Source organism: Rhinopithecus roxellana, chromosome 11 (assembly GCF_007565055.1).
Source record: "Rhinopithecus roxellana isolate Shanxi Qingling chromosome 11, ASM756505v1, whole genome shotgun sequence".
Lineage (NCBI taxonomy): Eukaryota > Metazoa > Chordata > Mammalia > Primates > Cercopithecidae > Rhinopithecus > Rhinopithecus roxellana.
Window position 1 is genome coordinate 12,504,363 of NC_044559.1, and position 19,018 is coordinate 12,523,380.

The window sequence follows — 19,018 nt, forward strand, 5'->3', positions numbered from 1 at the left end:
GGGAAGGCTCCCCTGAGGGAGAGATGTGGGGCAGAGTTCTGATGGGGTAGAAGGTCAGTAGACTGGGGGCATGGAGGATAGCTTGGAGCCTGGAAGGGCAGATAAGTGGTCTGGGAGGGAGGAGGGGAGGAGGGAAGGCAGATAATGGTTGCTGGCTGGGGGCAGGAGTCAGGAACAGCCCAGTTTCTGCAGGGCCTCAGATGTATGGGGGCTGCTAGGGTCTGTGCTGACCGTCCTGGGGGCTGGGTCCTTACAACCCCCTCTGTGACTTAAGCAGAGAGGCAGAGCCCAGCCCATGCACCCAAGCCCCACAGGAACCGAGTCTCTGCAGTGGCTCCAGCCCTCGGCCCCTGCCCCGATATCACCCCAGCATCTGGCTGGGCAGGGCTCCTCACCATGCCCCTTCCATAATGCCAGGCCCATTCCTGGCTTATGTCACCATCCCCAAGCTGGCAACGGCCTCACCTGCCTCGCCATCTCCATCCTGCCAAGCTCAGTCCCAGCACAGCCTCCCTGACCACCTGTCCCCCATCTCCACATTCAGGATCAGCTCTCCCAGGACCCAATCTAAAGGATCCCTCAAGAGCGTGTGTCTGGGCCCTTCCCCTCTCCCAGTCGTTAGGCTACTGTTTAGCACCTACTGTGTGCACTGGGGACACTGAGGCCCCAAGAGGAGACAGGACTTGAGCAGGGTGACCAGTCAGCTGGTATCAAGGGGACTTGGAACCCAGGTCTCCCACCACCCAGGGCTCGATCTCTCCTGAGCTCCCAAGCTGGGAGGGGGTGGGAGGGTGGTGCCTCTCTATCCCCCAACTGTCGAGAGCCTTTGAAGAGTGCAGCGGTGGTGCTCCCCATGGCGCCCTGTGGTGGAGAGGGCTGGTTTATTTCTCCTGCACCACAGAGCCCTGACCTGTGCGGCCTCCGTCTCCGGAGAACCCTCCACCTCCCCACTCTCCTGGCCGCCACATCTGCTTCCTGTCAGCCTCCAGCTGCAGCTCCCCCTGCCGGCTCTGGTCCCCCCAAGAAGAAAACACCACTGGGCCTTGCCTTGCTGCAGGGAGTGGGGGAGGCCCTCCACCACGGTCAGCCCCAGCTGCAGTGTTTCCCGTCCACAGAGGGGAGTGTCTTGACAGCTTCCCCAAGCATCTCGCCCAGTGGCAGGCCAAGTGGGGCTGAGCAGTCGGACCAGGGCCCACAGAGGGAACCTGCACCATTGGGTCACGGCCAAGGAGGGGGCGCAGCTCAGATGAGCCCAGGAGGGCGCTGGCAAGGATGTTTCGAGAGCATTTCACCCGGGACTTCGCTGCTTCCCCTGCCCCCATGCTGCCCCAACCCTATATAACACATGACACCAATACTGGCCAACATTTTGAGTGTTCTCTATGTGCCAGGCACTGTTCTAATCCCTTTGCATAGACTAACTTACTCTTCACAGCAACCCTATCATGTAGCGTTAGCCTACAGACTTAGCCCCCATTTTATGGAGGAGAAAATTGAGTCCCAGAGAAGTTAAGTGATTTGCCACACTGTGATCACTAAGTCATCCAGAGCTTTTTATGGTTATAAAATGCTTTAAGACAGTCATCTCTGCTGGGCGCAGTGGCTCACACCTGTAGTCCCAGCACTTTGGGAGGCCGAGAGGATTGCTTGAGCCCAGGAGTTCAAGATGAGCCTGGTCAATATAATGAGACTTCATCACTATAAAAAAATTTTTTTAAACAATTAGCCAGGTGTAGTGGTGCATGCCTGTGGTCTCAGCTACTTGGAAGGCTGAGGTGGGAGGATTCACTGCACTCCAGCCTATGTGACAGTAACCCTGTCTCTAAAAAAGACAGTCGGCCAGGTGTGGTGGCTCACGCCTGTAATCCCAACACTTTGGGAGGCCAAGATGGGTGGATCACTTGAGGTCAGGAGTTCAAGACCAGCCTGACCAACATAGTGAAACCCATCTCTACTCAAAATACAAAAATTAGCTGAGTGGTTGTGTGCACCTGTAATCCCAGCTACTTGGGAGGCTGAGGCAGGAGAATCGTTTGAACCCAGGAGACCGAGGTTGCACTGAGCCAAGATAACACTACTGCACTCCAGCCTAGGTGACAGACTGAGACTCTGTCTGAAAAAATAAAAATAAATAAAAAGTAAAAAGAAAACAGTCATCTTATTTACTTCTCTATCACAGACACACACACACACACACACACACACACACACACACACACACAACTAGGAAAAAGGCAATGAATGTTATTAACCTCCCACCCAGGTCCCAAAAGGACAAGTCAAGGTTGTGGAGAAGAAAGGTCCTTCCCAACAGCCCTTGGCTGATAGGTGGCAGAGCTGGCATGCAAAGCTCTGTCTGTCAGACTTTGGTGATACCATGTCATATGGAGACACTGCAGAAGACACCAGACACAGAGTGTTCCAGAACAGTCTTCAAAACAAACTGGCGGCGATGACCCCTTTAGTCTCCATGGAGGTTCTGCGCTCAGTCCTGGGCCTGCCAAACCTCTGTCAGCCCCAGAGATGAAGACTCAGAAGGCAGATGCCAGTCAGGATGGGTGCAGCTGGCAGGTGCCAGTCAATTTCCAGGGGAGAGCGCTGTGCCTGTGAAGATGGCCTTCCCTCCACCAAACACAGGAGGTGCTGTCCTGGGGACAGAAAGCCAGGGACTCAGGCTGGGAGGGAGTGCAGCAGTCTGGGGTCGGCACTGGTCATAAGCTGGTCCTGAGCCCCAGTACAGTGCAGCCAGTGGGGCCAACTGCAGGCAGTAGGCAGCATGTCCCTGTAGCACAGGGCTTGGTAACAGCATGTGTGGCGGGAAGGCCACACACCTACCACCTCCTCATTGCAGGCCCCAGGGATGTCCCTAATGTCTTGGAGCCTCAGTTGCCTCATCTGTGGAAACTCCCTTCCCCATACATCTGTGGCCTGTTTCCTCCCTGTGCCACTCACAGGGAAGTGGTGACATTAGGTGTGTTCCAGAGTGGCCTGACTTAGGTGGCAGTACTTTGCCACATAACGTGTAAGCCATGGGGAGTGAGGGCTGTGTGGGCCCTGCTGAGTCTGGCCTTTCTGGCCTGTCCTGGAAGACTGGGTGCAGGAAGAGGCCCTGGCCAGCCGAGGGGGTGGGGGCTGCAAACCAGCTTGGGTTTGGGCTGCTGGAGGGGTCACTTCACGACTATACTAATCGGACAGTCCTTGGGAGCCAAGCAGAGTCTGTGGCTGGATCTCCAGGATGAGGCGACAGGGACCCAGATTCTAACTCAAGGTGGAAAAGCCTTCTTACAGTCCAGGCAGTAAACTGAGCTGTGGGCTCTGCCAGCAGGCCTAGGGGCACCCAAGCCCTAGATGGAGGAGCTGTTGGAGGTCTCCCTGGGACATCCAGGAGAGCAGGGAACTTACCCTTCCTAGGTCCTTTCACCTTGGGATCTTGGCTCAATTTTGATGGCCCTGCACCAGCTGGTGTCCCCCTCCCACTGATAAGACAAAGCACAGACAGCTTCTGCATGCCGGGCTCTTTGTATTCATTATCTCCATTGAGTTGTCTGGTGAGAACAAGCCCATGAAAAAGCTGGTATCAGCATCCCTGTTCACAGATGGGAGCATGGAGGCCAGAGGGGGCAGGTGGCCTACCCAAGGTCACACAGCTCTTAGGTAGAAGAACCGGCATTCGAGCCCAGGTCTGACAGGAAGTCAAACTCCTCTCTTCCCTGGCCAGGACGAAAGCTGGACAGGGAAGCCAGTCATCTGAAAGCCCTTTGAGATGTGGTTGACATGTCTGACTTTCCTTCCAGGCCTTGGCTTTGTGACTTTAAGCCTGGGAGCACAGAGCTGGGTTTTATGACCCCTGGGCCAGGGGCAGGAGGGTGCTCCCTGGATCAGAACCCTCCCACCACAGTCTCCCCACCTGCCTTCTAGAACCTTCTGACTCTTCCATTCCCAGACCACTCTGAGTGTCCCCTTGGGGCCAAGACTGTGGATTGGGTGGAGAAGCCAGCATACTACTTTTGAGCCATTCACAGCCTACCCAGGGGGACAGAGCACACCCTCTGCTGCCCTCCCCTGCCATCCCAAGCCATGGTCTGCAGTCCGGGTTCTCCTGCCCCCTCTCCTAGGCATATGGCCCCCCGGCTGGCCCTAACCAGCTTCCCGTGAGACCCCCATGTCCATGCAGGGGACCCTTCTGCAGGCAGGGGCTCCAGCTGGAGAGAAGGCAGCATCCCCGTGAGCTGGGCAAGAAAGCGTCCACTTAGGAGCTGCTCCTCATGGCCTCCATAAACTCTCCAGGGAAACAAGTCTTCGCCAGCTTTGGCGAAGGGGAGGAAAAGAAGGGGAGGAAAAGAGCGAGTGGGGAAGCTCCCTACCTAATAGAAATGTGCTCGTCTGTACCTTCCGCTGTCCAGTTCACTCACTCCCAAGTGTCTCTCTGGATCCTCACAGTCCCCCTGCAAACGAGGCACTGTCAATGGCCCACTTCACAGATAAGGAAACAGAGGCTCCCTGTGATCACCCAGTGAGTGGGTGGCATGATAGGCCCGGCAAGTCACCTCCCTTCTCTGGGCCTCAGTTTCCCTGTTAGAAAACTGAGGTTTCATTCTTGCAGCCTCAACAAATAGGGCACTGGGCCAGCCCTGAGATGTGGGGGTCAGTCAACACCCTGGCTCTGACCTCATGGAGCTCGCTCACCAAAAGCCCGAAGCACTGTGACTGTGTCCGAGTTAGGCTTCCCTTGAGTTCTGAGGCCACACAAGCAGGGGTGCAAGTGGAGAGTGGCCAGGGAAGAGGCGCCGGATGCTGGGGTCAGATGTGGGTCCAGGCCTCTGTTGCTGTGGGCCTGGGTTTCCTCATCTGGACAGGCTGCACCCGTGTCCTGCCTCTAACCTGGTGAGCTTCAGGTGCTGGCTCCTCAGGGAGCACTCAGGGCAGAGCAGAGTAGTGCACATAGCCAGGGTACTGAGCACAAGACCCCTCCACAGCCGTGGCCCAGCCCAGGGCCCCACCTGTACCCCAGGACTCAGATGCCTGCATGCGGGCTCAGCAGGAGGGCCCCGACACCGTGATTGAAATGACCTGTGACCACAGGTGCGCCCTCCCCACCCTGCATCGGGTGTGTGTCTCTCCCTCTCTGTGTCTGTCAGTCTCTGTCTCTGTAGAGATGTGCATCTCTGTCTGTCTGGTCCCCTCCCTGTGTACCTGTCTCACCTGTCTGTCTCCGTGTGTCTCTCCCTGTCTGTCTGTGTGTTTCTATCTTTCTCTCCCCTCACTCCCCTGGGCCTCTTCCTCCTTCTCTCTGCAGAGACCCCTGGAGAAGCCTGACGGCCTGGACGTGTCCGACCAGAGCAAGGAGCACCCGCAGCACCTCTGCGAGAAGTGCAAGGTCCTGGGCTACTACTGCCGTCGCGTGCAGTGACTGGCTGCCCGCCCGCACCCAGAGCCGCCCCCCACCAGCCCAAGGAGACGCTGCTTCCCTGTGCTGCTCCAAGGCGCTGCGTGTCGCCCTGTGCGTGGGGTGTCCTCGCAGGCCTGCGGGGCTGGGCCGGGGGCTCTTAGCGTCCTTGTCTTGTGTGTGTTGACAAACAGTGTTACTGACATCGCTGCCCCCACAGGCCAGGGAAAGCAGGGAGTCCGGGGCTCTTTGCAGGCGGGCCTGAGGTCTCTGTAGAGGGGACAAAAGCAAGCAAAAGCCCGTGTCCAAGAGCCCCGAGTATCCCCACAGACTCTCCTCTGAGAGCCTCTTTGGGGTGAGCAGCCTCGTATTGGCCACAGGTGCACTAAATTTACTGTGAATCCCAAACCTCCCCCAGACCAGCCAGGCCGCCTGCCCCCACCCAGAACCTTCCGGTTTGCCCTGTATGGAAAGCCACTCTCGGAAATCCCTGTTTCTTTCCTGAGTCAGCAATCGTGGCAAGGTGACATGTGTTCTAGCAGCTGCTGGGGAGTGGACCTTTCTGTCCCTTTCCCACCTTAAGCCCCAAATCCTGACCCCCCTGACATCACTGGCATTGCACCTGGGTGTGCCCCCTCCCTACCCTATGGACCCAGATAGGAGGGGTTAGGCACAGGGGAGGCATGGAACGCTGGACGGATGTGTCCTGGGGAACGTGAGCAGCCCCTCCCACGACCCCCACCAGACTGCCTTAGGTTTTGTCAGTCCCACTCCCGTTCCTTCCCCTGTGCCTCCCACCCACGCTGGGGGTCCACATCAAGGTAGTTTGGCCCAGCGTGGAAGCCCAGCGTGTCTGTTCTAGCAGAAAGGACGCAAGCCTGGCGTTCTGGAGACCTGGGCTCAAGTCCTTGCCCTGCTGCTGATACATTCTGTCACCTTGGGCAAGGAATTCACATCTCCGGGCCTCAGTTTCCCCATTAGTTAAATGACAGTATAACACTAGAGAGCAGAGGGCCCATTTCAGCTCTGTTGTTCTGGGATTCATGTTGGCCAGTGCTGTGTCCTGGAGCTTTATTTGGGGAGTTTCACCCAGAATGGTGGGAGAAACCTCCCAGGTGCCAGATACCCCGCACCGTGACCCCTCACTTGGTGTCTTAGGAAGTCAGGCTGAGGGATGCTGAGTCCTCCCCTGCTGGCCCCTACAGCCCCAGCCCTGCTTTTCATCCCCAACCCCTGCAAACATGGAGGAGCCTCCTCCTTCTCACCTCGGTCTCCTAGCCCCTCACGTGGGGAACCCTAACACAAGCCACAGAACCCCTCTTTTCTAAAATGGGGACAGTAATTTCCTACCTCCCAAGGGAGCAGAGAGGCCTCGTGGCACGTCCCTGGCCAGGGAATCCACTGTCCTGACTGGCAGCGGGATCGTGCCCTCCTCTGTCTCCCGGATGAGAAGCCCCGTTTCCATAGTCATGACCCTTCCTTTCTCCCGGCTGTCAGAACTGGGTTTCTTGATTTTGCCCCTACATTATGCCTCTGTGGGAAAAAAAAAAAAAAAAATCAGACCACGAAATGGGCCTGAAATTCAGTGTTTACCACGGCCTCAAGGATGCCCACCTGGTGTCCAGTTGCCTTTTGTATTCAAATGAAAATGCTTTGTACAACTGAGGAGTTACAGTGAAGTGTTAACCAGGGGTCCAGGGAGCGAGTTGAAAAGATGGAGTGAGTGTATTTGCAGCCAGGGAGCTGCAGGGTGGATTTGAGGGGCCATACCCTCTGAGCACTTAAAAAAGGTACATTTGCTCTAGGCAGCAGGCTGTGGACACCCTTGTCACCACTGGGGACTGCTACTAAGGACTCCCCGAGCGCGTTGTTCCCCGTTTTCTCCAAGGTGTTGAGGTGAGCTGGGGTTGGCCCCAGCCCAGGCTTCTGTCCCCAAGGAGAAGCTGCCACTGACAGTCATCCTAGCACACCGCTAAAGAGAATGTTCACAGTGGTGAGCAGTGTGCCTGTGCCAACCCTTCCAGGGACCTGGCCCCATGTGGGACCTTGGCCCAAGGATGCCTGGGGCCTGCCAGCTGTGCTGCAAAGGTTGGGGAGCCCACACCCTAAAAAGAACCCAGGTCCCGGACCACTGGAGGCCAGGGCTTCCCTGTACGGGCTAAGGGGAGTTGGGATATCACCCCAAAGTGACCTTGCCAGTGAGCTGTTCAGCAGGTAGCCAGTGCCCTGCCATCTGTGCAGAGCCAGCCACCTTGGGGGCTGAGGTTCCTGCTTTGAGGCCCACCCTCCATGCTCCCCTTGACTGGGCTCTGGCTGAACTGGGGAACTCTCTGTGGTCAGCAAAGCCACTGCCATGCAGGCTGGGTGCCGTGAGAATTAAGTGCTCAGAGGGCCAGGAGCCCAGGGGACAGGAAAGTGTGTGGTTTTAGTAAGTTCAAAAGGGACAATCGCTTGCAGTTGGTAGATCTAGTGATCTAGTTGGCAGATAATGGTGTTTACCCCGTATGAAGTATTCAATAGTTCTACTTGTGAATTTGTATTTATTTTGAGTTATACTTGACACAGAATTCCTTTTTTAAAAAAAAAAAAATACTATGTGTGTATTTTGGAAAAAAAAATATTCATAGATGTTAAAATTTCTGCATGGTTACCAGTTTTTCTCACAACACTGAATTTGGTAGCTTTTCCCGAAAAAATCTTCACAGTGATTTTTTGTCTGTATATATTTGAAGGCCTTTTTTTAAAAAAAAAAAAAAAGAAAAAGAAAAGAAAAATATAATTGTTTGATTTTTGAGAATAAACAAACAAACAAAAAGAGAGGCATTTTCAAAACTTCAGAACTTTCAGGAGGGCAAGAGAATATCAAACAGATGTCTGGAAGTATTTTGCCAAACTTCTGGTTGAACTGCAAGAAAATATTTATGGTGAGAACTTTTCTGTTTCCCGTTATTGGGTTTTTGGTTGGTTTTTGTTTGTTTTTTACTATGCTTTGGTCTGTAAAAATATGCAACTGAACTACATTCAGAAGGAAATATTGTCTACATAGAATATTATATGAAGTTGGTACATAATTCTGATAAGGAAAAAAAATCTTTGCAATTCTTTAAGCCATATTGTTTTTCTGTGTTGTTTTCCCTGGATGAAAATATCAGTATTAAGTAGCCAGCATATTATTCAAGTGTTTAGACTTATTAATATGTTCTTGTCCTGTATTTATACATATGTGTATTTTGGAAAGTATTGCCTTTTTTAAGGGAAGCTATAATTTGATACACAGTGAAAAAGGGAATGGTGACCCCTTTGTGCCTCTTCCACTGAGGATAACAAACAGCATTGTAATCCATTCTCTGGCACCTTCTTCTTATCTTGTTATTACGGTTTTATTCGTTTTGTAGAGGGGCAGGGGGTGGGCGAGGAGAAGAAGAAGCTTATTTGACTAACCAGCCCCTCTGTGGTCCACCAGTGTCTTGGCTTGGTGGGAGGGCTCTCGATCAGCAGGGCCCCAGGAGGGAAGAAGAAGAGGGGCAAAGCCTGGCCTCGCCGCTTGGGAGCTTTGCCATCTGAGCCATGCCTCCTCCAGGCCATGCTCCTTGAACTTGGAAATGTCAACCGGAGCCCTTACACCAGCCCTCCAGCATCTAATAGACTTGAATCTACTCTGAATGAATATTTAATCCAACCTCACTACATTGTAGCTCAGTCCAACGACTAATCCTGAAATGGGAGTATTCCAGCCTTCAGCGAGATGGCCAAGCAGTCCCCTGGGGGCTGTAGCAGCGGGCTTATCCCCTTCTCTGTTGCCAACCTTGCCGTCGGACCTCCTCCACCCCCATGCGGTGACCCCATCTGTGTCTGTGTCTGTCCATACGTGTGAGTCCAGCTAAAAAGACAAAACAGAACCCGTGGGCCCAGCTCGGAGGGTGCGTGGAGAAGGCTCCGACGTCTCCGAAGTGCAGCCCTTGGGATGGCATTCCGTTGTGTGCCTTATTCCTGGAGAATCTGTATACGGCTCGCCTATAGAAATATAGCCTCTTCATGCTGTATTAAAAGGACTTTTAAAAGCAAAAGAGGCTCACAGGTTTCCTTGTTCACGCAAGCGTGTGGGGAGGCTGGACTCTTTCAGAGGCAGGAGACGGGGCAGGCGTCAGAGAGACTTGGGGCTGGCCTCGGCTCCCCTGGGTCTGGGTCATCTTGTCATTGTCCTGCCTCCATGCCATTGATTTGCCTCCTCCCAGTCTCTCTGCCCCCAACTGGACACTCTGCAGGGCGACGGCCCTCCCCAAGTTGGCCCCAGACTGGGTGAGATTGTCGGCAGATGAGGTCACGCATTCACTCAGTGGGGGGACTCCCGGGTGACCATATATAGGAGTGAATCTGCCTTGGAGCCGGCAGCCCTGGGCCGCTCCCACTTGGCACATTCTGCCAAGATCAGGATTTGCACCCAGACACGGAGCATCACACAGTGAGCAAACAGATGAGTCCAGGGGAGACGGCGCAGGGGCCCCTCTTCTGACCAAAGCCTGGGCTGGCCTGGGCTGTCATGAGGTGGGGCTCCTGCTGAGGACCATGGGGAACCACAACGAAGCAAGACTGTCAGCAGCCACCTGCCTGCAAAGCCCAGCATCGGCTCTTGCTGTTCTCAACCTTGCTGCTCACCTGAGTCACCTGTGGGGCTTTAAGAACATCATTGGTCCCACCCCAGGGAGGCCGAGGAAGTGGTCCAGGGTGTCCTTGAGTTTGTAAAGTCCCCCAGCTCAGTCTATTGCGCATCCAAAGTTGAGTAGCACTGGGCTTCAGATGGTCCCTAGTGTTCCTGTGGGGCCCACGGTGATGGGGAGGAGGTGGGGGGCAGAGAGTCCTGTCAAGGGGCGCCTGGTCCTCAGCTCCAGCCAACTGTTGCTATCTGTGAATGATGTTACCTGGGGAGGGAGGCAGGGGCAGCAGGAGAAAGACTGGAAATCCCAGTTGTTACGTGAAATTGTCCACTTTTTAAATTTTGGCAACGAGTTAACAGGATTTTTGAATAGGGTAGAATTCAAAGCACATCCTTATGGGCCAGTCCATGCCCCCTGACTGCAGACTCTGAGATGGAGCAAAGAAAACAAAATGCCAGTCCTCGGGGTCAGGGACCATGGATTGAGCGGGGAGGGACAGGCAGGAACAGAGACCACCAAGGCCAGACCCCCTGTCTTATTTGGGGTACAGAGCAAATCCCAGAACAAAGCCCCTTCCTGCTGATTAGCATCTAGAGAATTCCCCACGGGGTGCCTGCCCTCAGTGTGTGGAATGTCAACCAGGCTAGAGTCAGCCTGAACACAGGTGGCTGCCAGTCAGGCCCAGCAAGGGAGTGGAGAAGAGACCCACCTCCACCAGGGTGAGAGGAGAATGAAGGACCCCGTCCTCCACACTGTGCCCTCTGCCAGCCCAAGTCCTCCAGCAGCCTGGGTGGGGCTGTTGCTCTCCCTGGGCAGGTCTGAGGACACAGATCTGGTGTCTGTCTCAGGGCCCTCCTGTCTCCTTCAGCACTGCCACCAGGCCAGCCCTGCGACCCCAGCTGTCACATGACACTGGGTGGCTTTGCCCCTCTCCGAGCCCCAGCTCTCCCGGGGGTATTGTGTGAATGAGACAACCCCCTGAACACAAGACAAAGCGCACTGCTTGCACCCGGGAGAGGCCCGGGGAGTGTGGGTCTCCTGTTCCCATTGTCTGTGGCTCAGGCAGAAGCATCCGACCAGTGATCACAGCAGGGATTCCGCAGGGAGCCAGGCCTCGAACCCAGGGCCCCAGGTGCTTTTGCACATCCAGTAAGCATTGACTGGGCACCCATGCATGCTGAGGCTGGGGCTTTGGGGCTGTTGTTTGATGACATGCCCTTGTCTTTGAGTGTGTGGCAGTGTGCATGCGCCTGTGTGTTTGTTTTGTTTTGTTTTCTGTGGAAAGGAAACAAACCCAAGGCAAACACAGCCTGCATTTCAACATCTCCTGGAGCCGTGGAAACCACTAACTCCCTGGACAGGAAGGATTTCCGGTTGGACTCAGTGCCCGTGTCCAGAGGCAGCTGGCTGCTGAGGACCCGGGAGAGAGCAGAGTCCACCAAAGAAAGGGCCAGCAAGGGATCCAGAGACGGTGGCCCTACCCTGAGCTAAAGCTGAGGCCCCACAGGGAAAGGTCTCACCTGGCACATTCACCCAGCAGGCAGGTGGCAGAGCCAGGATTTGATTGAACTTGGAGTTCTCACCTCCCAGTGCAGTATATCAGGGCAGAGCTGGGACAGAGACAGAGTTGCAAAGGTCAGACCAGGAGTGAGGGTCCGAGGCTGGGTGTCTCAAAGGGCAAGACCAGGCAGGAGGAAGGGAGGTGGGGCAGGTCGGTGCCAAGTGGTGATGGTTGCCAGTTTGTGAGGAGCCTCCTTGGCATCTGCTCCAGACACAGAGAGGGGAGACCTGGCCTGGGGAGAGACAGCGGGAGCTCAACCACCTGAGCACCAGAGCCCATCAGGAGCCCAGGGCCCCTCTGGCAGGACCCTGACAAGGCTCTGCTTCTTGGAATGTGTGACACAGAGCCTCATGTCCTTATCTGTAAGCTAGGGCAATCAGGACACACTGAGTGTAGGGGACACCTGGGCAGCTCCTGCACACAGCTCTAGGGTGGCCACCTCTCTCCCACCAGCCCCCACTGTGGTGCTGAAGCTCCCAGGCCCAGGCCACCAGCCGGCTTCTGCACTGGACTCCGGCCACAGGCTGGAATTCCTCCCGGTTTTCCGGCCTCATGCATCCTCCTAACAGTCCTGGCAGGAACCAGGACAGGGAACAATATGTCAGTATGCCAGGTGGAGAAACTGAGGCCTGGGGAAGCCCTGCTGCCCCAGATTGACAAGCAGGGACCTCTGCCACACCCTTCAACCTCCACTGTCTCCACTGTTCTGACAACCTTCACTGTTTCTGATCCTGACCAGGGTCACCGAGCGGATTCCCACCAGCCTGTCCAGTCCTTCAGCAAACAGCTGTCTGTCAGTGTGTCCTGGGGCCCAGCCGGGAGCTCTGAGCTAGGCCTGGGATCCACAATGCGCTGGGGATTCAAGCCCCCACCTGCCCTCCTCAGACACCCTGGTGCTCCTCCCCACAGCCTGGTAAACCCAGGGCTAGGCATCCGAACGCCACCCTTCCAGTGGCTGCCTCCTGTGCAGCCTGTGCCCGGCTCCTGCCCAGGTGTTTGGAAGTGGGGAGAAGGGGCAGGAAATACCCCAGATGAAGGGAATGAGGGCCGAGGTGGGCTTGCCATCTCTCCAGTCAGGTGTCCTTGCTAGTCCCCCAGAGCACTGGTGGGAGCCAAGAATGGGCTGCACTTGGGAGCAAAGCAGGCCTCTCTCGACACCTCCTCTGCCGTTTGTCCTGAGCTGGATCCCAACTGAGATGCTGGGGCCACTTGCTCCCCCTGCCCACACGCACATGCACTCATACACATCTCACACGCACACCCTCACACACCTCACACACATGCGCGCACACACACGGGCACCCACACACATTTCACATGCACTCATACACATCTCACACGCACACCCTCACACATCTCTCTCACACACACACACGGGCACCCACACACATTTCACACACACACACACATCTCACGTGCCCACACACTTCATGCACACACAAATCCACATGTGCATTCACACATATCACACACGCACCCACACCACACATGCACCCTCACACATCTCACACGTGTACTCACACATCTCACACATGCACTCACACATCTCACACGTGCACCCACACACCTCACATGCACACCCACACACCTCACACGTGCACTCACATCTCACACACACATCTCACACGCACCCACACACATCACACATGCACCCACACATCTCACACACGCACCCACACATCTCACACGTGCACCCACACATCTCACATGCGCACTCACACATCTCACAGGTGCACTCACACCACATCTCAAACGCATACCCACACACATCTCACACGTGCACCCTCACACATCTCACACACTCACACACTCACACGGGCACCCACACACATTTCACACGCACACTCACATCTCACACGCACCCACACACTTCATGTGCACACTCACAAATCCACACGTGCATTCACACACATCTCACACACACACACACGGGCACCCACACACATTTCACACGCACACTCACATCTCACACGCACCCACACACTTCATGCACACACAAATCCACATGTGCATTCACACACATCTCACACACATATCACATATGCACCCACAACACACATGCATCCTCACACATCTCACACGTGTACTCACACATCTCACATATGCACTCACACATCTCACACGTGCACCCACACACCTCACACATGCACTCACATCTCACACACACACATCTCACACACCCACACACATCTCACACACGCACCCACACATCTCACACACGCACCCACACATCTCACATGCGCACCCACACATCTCACAGGTGCACTCACACATCTCACAGGTGCACTCACACATCTCAAATGCATACCCACACACATCTCACACGTGCACCCTCACACATCTCACACACACACAGGGCACCCACACACATTTCACACTTACACTCACATCTCACACGCACCCACACACTTCATACGCACACTCACAAATCCACACGTGCATTTACACACATCACACATGCACCTACACCACACACGCACCCTCACACATCTCACATGCACACCCACACATCTCACACGTGCACTCACATCTCACACGCTCACTCACACACGTATCACACGCACCCACAATTTCACACACCCACACATCTCACATGCGCACCCACACATCTCACACGTGCACTCACATCTCACATGCACACCCACACACATCTCATATGTGCACCCACACACCTCACATGCTCACTCACATCTCACATGCACCCACACATCTCACACGTGCACCCACGCATCTCACTTGTGCCCCCTCACACATCTTACACGTGCACTCACACATCTCCCATGCACACCCACACATCTCACACGTGCACTCACATCTCACACACACACCCACACACATCTCACACGTGCACTCACACATCTCACGCGCACGCCCACACACATCTCACACGTGCACTCACATCTCGGACACCCACACACATCTCACACATGCACTCACACATCTCGCACACCCACACACATCTCACACGTGCACCAACACATATCTCACACGTGCACTCACACATCTCACACGCACACCCACACATCTTACATGCGCACTCACACATCTCAAACATGCACCCTCACACATATCACACGTGCACTCATACATCTCACAGGCACACACACATTTCACACGTGCACACACACCTCACACACACACACATCTCACATGTGCACTCATACATCTCACACGTGCACACACACATTTCACACATGCACTCACATGCATCTCACATGCACACTCTCACATCTCACACATGCACACACATCTCACACACACACACCTCACACGTGCACTCACACATCTCACACACGCACACACACATCTCACACATACACTCACACATCACACTGGCACTCACACGTCACACGTACACTCACACATCTCACGTGCACGCATACATCTCACTCAGGCACTCACACATCTCACATATGCACTGATACATCTCACACGCACACACACAATCTCACACGTGCACTCACGCATCTTACTCTCACATCTCACATGTGCACTCACACATCTCACACGTGCACTCATCTCACATGCACACACACACGCATCTCAAGTGCATTCACGTATCTCACATGTGCACTCACACATCTCACATGCACATTCTCACATCTCACACATGCACTCACGCATCTCACAGGTACACTCACACACATCTCACACTCTGTTCACACCCTCACATACACACCCATTTGCACACTCAAGCCTGCACATATTCACACATGCACAGCCCACAAACACACACAGCCACAGACCATCAGGAGTCCCGTGGGGGCAGCGGGCCTGGGGCCCCTCTCCAGCTGGAAGGGCACAGCAGTAGGGTGGGGATCCTCCTGCCCAGCAGGGTAACAAATGTCATGTGAATCTGCCTATCTCCTTCCCCACAGGCTCTGAGGCCTTCCCATGGGATGAGGACCCCAGGTAGGCAGGCGATGTCACACCCAGGCCTTGCACACAGCGAGCAAAAGTCCATTCTCACAGTTGACGCAGTTGACAGAATTCACATTTTGTTCAGCGTCATAATGGCATTGGGATCATGTAAAAAATGTTCTGTCCGGAGCTTGCAGTGAGCTGAGATCCGGCCACTGCACTCCAGCCTGGGCGACAGAGCCAGACTCCGTCTCAAAAAAAAAAAAAAAAAAAAAAAAAAAAAAAATGTTCTGTCTTTTGCATTTTGGAGAATTTACGGGTAAAATGAGGCAGTGTCTGGGATTTGCTCTCAAACAATCTGGAATAGGGTCTGGAGGGGGACCTGGGATCTGCTGTACTGCTCTCTCTGCTTTGTGTCTGTTTTTGCTCCTGGCCAGGAGATGAGCTTAAAGGTGAGCCAGGCTGAGGACATGCCCCAAGGCAGAGTGGGAGCCAGGTCCCTCCACATCCTCACCCTGAGCAGCGCGCTCCACAGTCCTGACTACCTCCTCTAGAGGGGCTACTTGGGCTTGCTTCATTGCCAACCTCCAGTGTTCACTGTGGCCTGGCACTCAGTCAGGTTAAATGTGGAGTAAATGAGCGCATAAGAGTTGCTGCCAACATCCAGCCAGGAGCTGGTGTGGCAGCCATGGTGCTAGTGATTTACACACATCAGTTTTTGTCCTTGCAACAGCCCTGGGAGGTGGGTACTACAAGGAATCCCATTTTACAGATGGGGAAGCCGAGGTTCAGAGAGGTCAAGTGACTTGTCCAAGATAATAGAGGTAGTAAGTAGCAAAGTCCCCCACTGCCCCCTCCCAGAACCGTTCCCCCTCCACCCCCTAACTCCAGGGGCATTTCAGGCCCAGGCCTAACCCCTACCTCCTGCTGCTTCCTGCTGTTATACTGCCCTCCCAGACAGCCAGGCAGCCACCCGCCTTCCCTTAGCTCCCTCTCTCTGTCCTGGGCCTCTCTCCACTGCCCAACCTGGCCTGCAACTTTCCCGAAGTAGCCCAGAGTCATGAACCATGTAAGGCCGGCCCCATGGTTGTTGGAGGCCGACGTGGAAGCCAGAACCCAAGGGAGCCTCCAGCCCTCCCTCCACCTCCTTCCTTGCCAAGTTCTCAGGAGCTCCTGGAGGTGGCGGCAGCTCTGCTCCTGTTTCCACTGTGTCCAGCAAGATTGAGCCGGGCCAGGCCCCTGTGCCCTCTCTCCCTGGACACTTGCTCCTCCTTCTCTTTCATACCTGGCCCCACAGCCTCCTGGAGCCCTGTACTGAGGCCAGTTACCTTCTCCATGCCCCATCCCAGAAGCACTCAAAGCTGGGAGCTGAGATTCCTCTCTACCATCATCTCAACAAACCCCATCCTCTCCCTGGTCACAAGTAGGGGGCCCACAACCCTCCACACTCAGCTCCTGCAAACTGTAGGGCAACCTGGGGTCCAAGTCCTGCCTTGTAAGTCCAGGACCATGGCACCTGCCTGGAACTCCATCTCCCTCCACACTCTCATCCTGGGCAAGAATTCTGGGGGCAGAGGGGCTGGACCCTGAGTGACAACATCACTACTTATCAGCTGCCATCTTAAGCAAGCCACCTGGCCTCTCTGAGCCTCAGTTTCCTCCCTTGTAAAATGGAGACACTAATACCCTTCTACCTACCCAAGGTCACCGTTGAGATTAGTTGAGATACAGTGGCTAAGCCCTTGGCACATGAGGTGTGCTCAGGAATTGTTAGCTACTGCTCTGGTCATGGAGTGGAATGGCCACTTCAGCCTGTGCTGCCTCTAAATGGGCCCCATGATCCCCTCTGTCTCTGCCTCCACTTGTCAGCCCTTGAGCCATGCTTTCTGGAACCTTCACCCTGACAGGATGGCAAACAGAAGCCCTAGGAAGGAATGTGGGTCTGTTGGCTCTCTCTGGCCTGTGGGACATTCACCTCCCCTCCCCAGGCAGCCACACCCTGTTAGTCCAGTTCCAGCTGGGCTTCTGCCTCAGTTTCCCCATTGTGCTGAGGCAAAGGACCCTTGCCCAACATGTAATTTGTCATCCTCTCCCTGGGAACCTGACCACAGTCCCGCACAATGGTGGAGGCTGCTTCAAACTGGGTCTCCCTGCCCCACCCCAACAAATGTGCCAGCTCAGAATTCTCCAGCGTTCCAGGCTCTTGCAGCAATAAGCTGGTTCCCTGCTGCCCCCTGGTGGCCGAAGCTGAAAACTGCAACTTCCTTCTGGCAAGGAACCAGTGCAGGGAACAAAAAGAGATTTTTTTTTTTTTCTGCCAAGTCCCAGGTAAACCCTGACCTCCCCAACACAGGGATACCTGGGCCTCATGCGCCTGCCAAGTGGTAAGATTGTGTTTTTCGCCCTTGGTTATAAAAACAATGCCTTCACAATGTGAAAAGGAAACAAAGACAGTAAGCAGGGTGTGAGCGTTCCCAGTAGCCCAACCTCCCCCAGAGCAGCACTGTCCAGAGTTTGGCCACATCCTTCCATAGTCTTTTGCTTATAGAAATCTGTGTGTGTGCGTCTGTGTGTGCGCGCGTGTATGTGTGTGTGTGTGTACATGCGTATGTTAATGGATTATACCTGACAGGCTGTTCCATATCTTGCTTTGATTCATCATCATCATCTTTCCCTGTTAACACAGAGACCTTTCTCATTTGTCTAATAGCTGTATTTCTTTGTTGGTTAATGGTTAACATACTTACCAATTCCCTATTGAAGGGTTTGAAGCATTCTTGCTTTTACAAGTCAATCTTTTTTCTTTTCTTTTCTTCTTTATGAGACAGAGTCTTACTCTGTTGTCTAGGCTGGGGTGCACACGTGGCACAACCTTTATCACAGCTCATGGCAGCCTCAACCTCCTGAGCTCAAGCAATCCTCCCTCCTCAGCCTCCAGAATAGCTGGGACTACAGGCACACACTACTATGCTGGGCTAATTTCTGGTTTTTTTGTTTTTTGTTTTTTTTGTAGAGGCAGGGTTTCACTGTGTTGCCCAGACTAGTCCTGAACTCCTAGAATTAAGTGATCCTCTTGCCTGGACCCCCCGAAGTGCTGGGGTTACAGGCATGAGCCACTGCTCTTGGCCAGTCTTTTTTCTTAATCACCTTTCTGTTTGGTACAGTGGGAAGATCTGGAGTCAGGAGAACCAAGGTTTGACTCAGATCTCAGGCCACTGGGTTTAAAATTTTTTTATTTTTAAATGACACATAATGATGATACATATTTATGGGGCACAGTATGGTGTTTTGATACATGCATACACTGTGTAATGATCAAATCAGGGTGATAAGCTTATTCATCACCTCAAACATTTATCATTTCTTTGTAGTGAGAACATTGAAAACCCTCTCTTCTGGTTATTTTGAAATATACAATACAATGTTCTTAGCTACAGTAATGCTACTGTGCAAGAAAAGACCAGAACTGATTCCTCCTACCTAACTGTAATTTGGTACCTGTTGACCAATCTCTCCCATCCTGTCTTCCTTCCCCAGCACATAGTAACCATTATT

The 19,018-nt window shown here is 54.0% G+C and overlaps 1 protein-coding gene across 1 annotated transcript in view; it reads left to right on the forward strand.

Annotated features, from left to right (window-relative positions):
• ZCCHC24 (zinc finger CCHC-type containing 24) overlaps positions 1–9,453 on the forward strand; it is a 64,022-nt gene extending 54,569 nt beyond the window's left edge. The window contains exon 4 of the mRNA XM_010363254.2: positions 5,297–9,453. Coding sequence (XP_010361556.1) covers positions 5,297–5,410 — 114 coding nt within the window. The 3' untranslated portion in view covers positions 5,411–9,453. The remainder of the gene's footprint in view (positions 1–5,296) is intronic.
• The last annotated feature ends 9,565 nt before the right edge of the window (positions 9,454–19,018 follow it).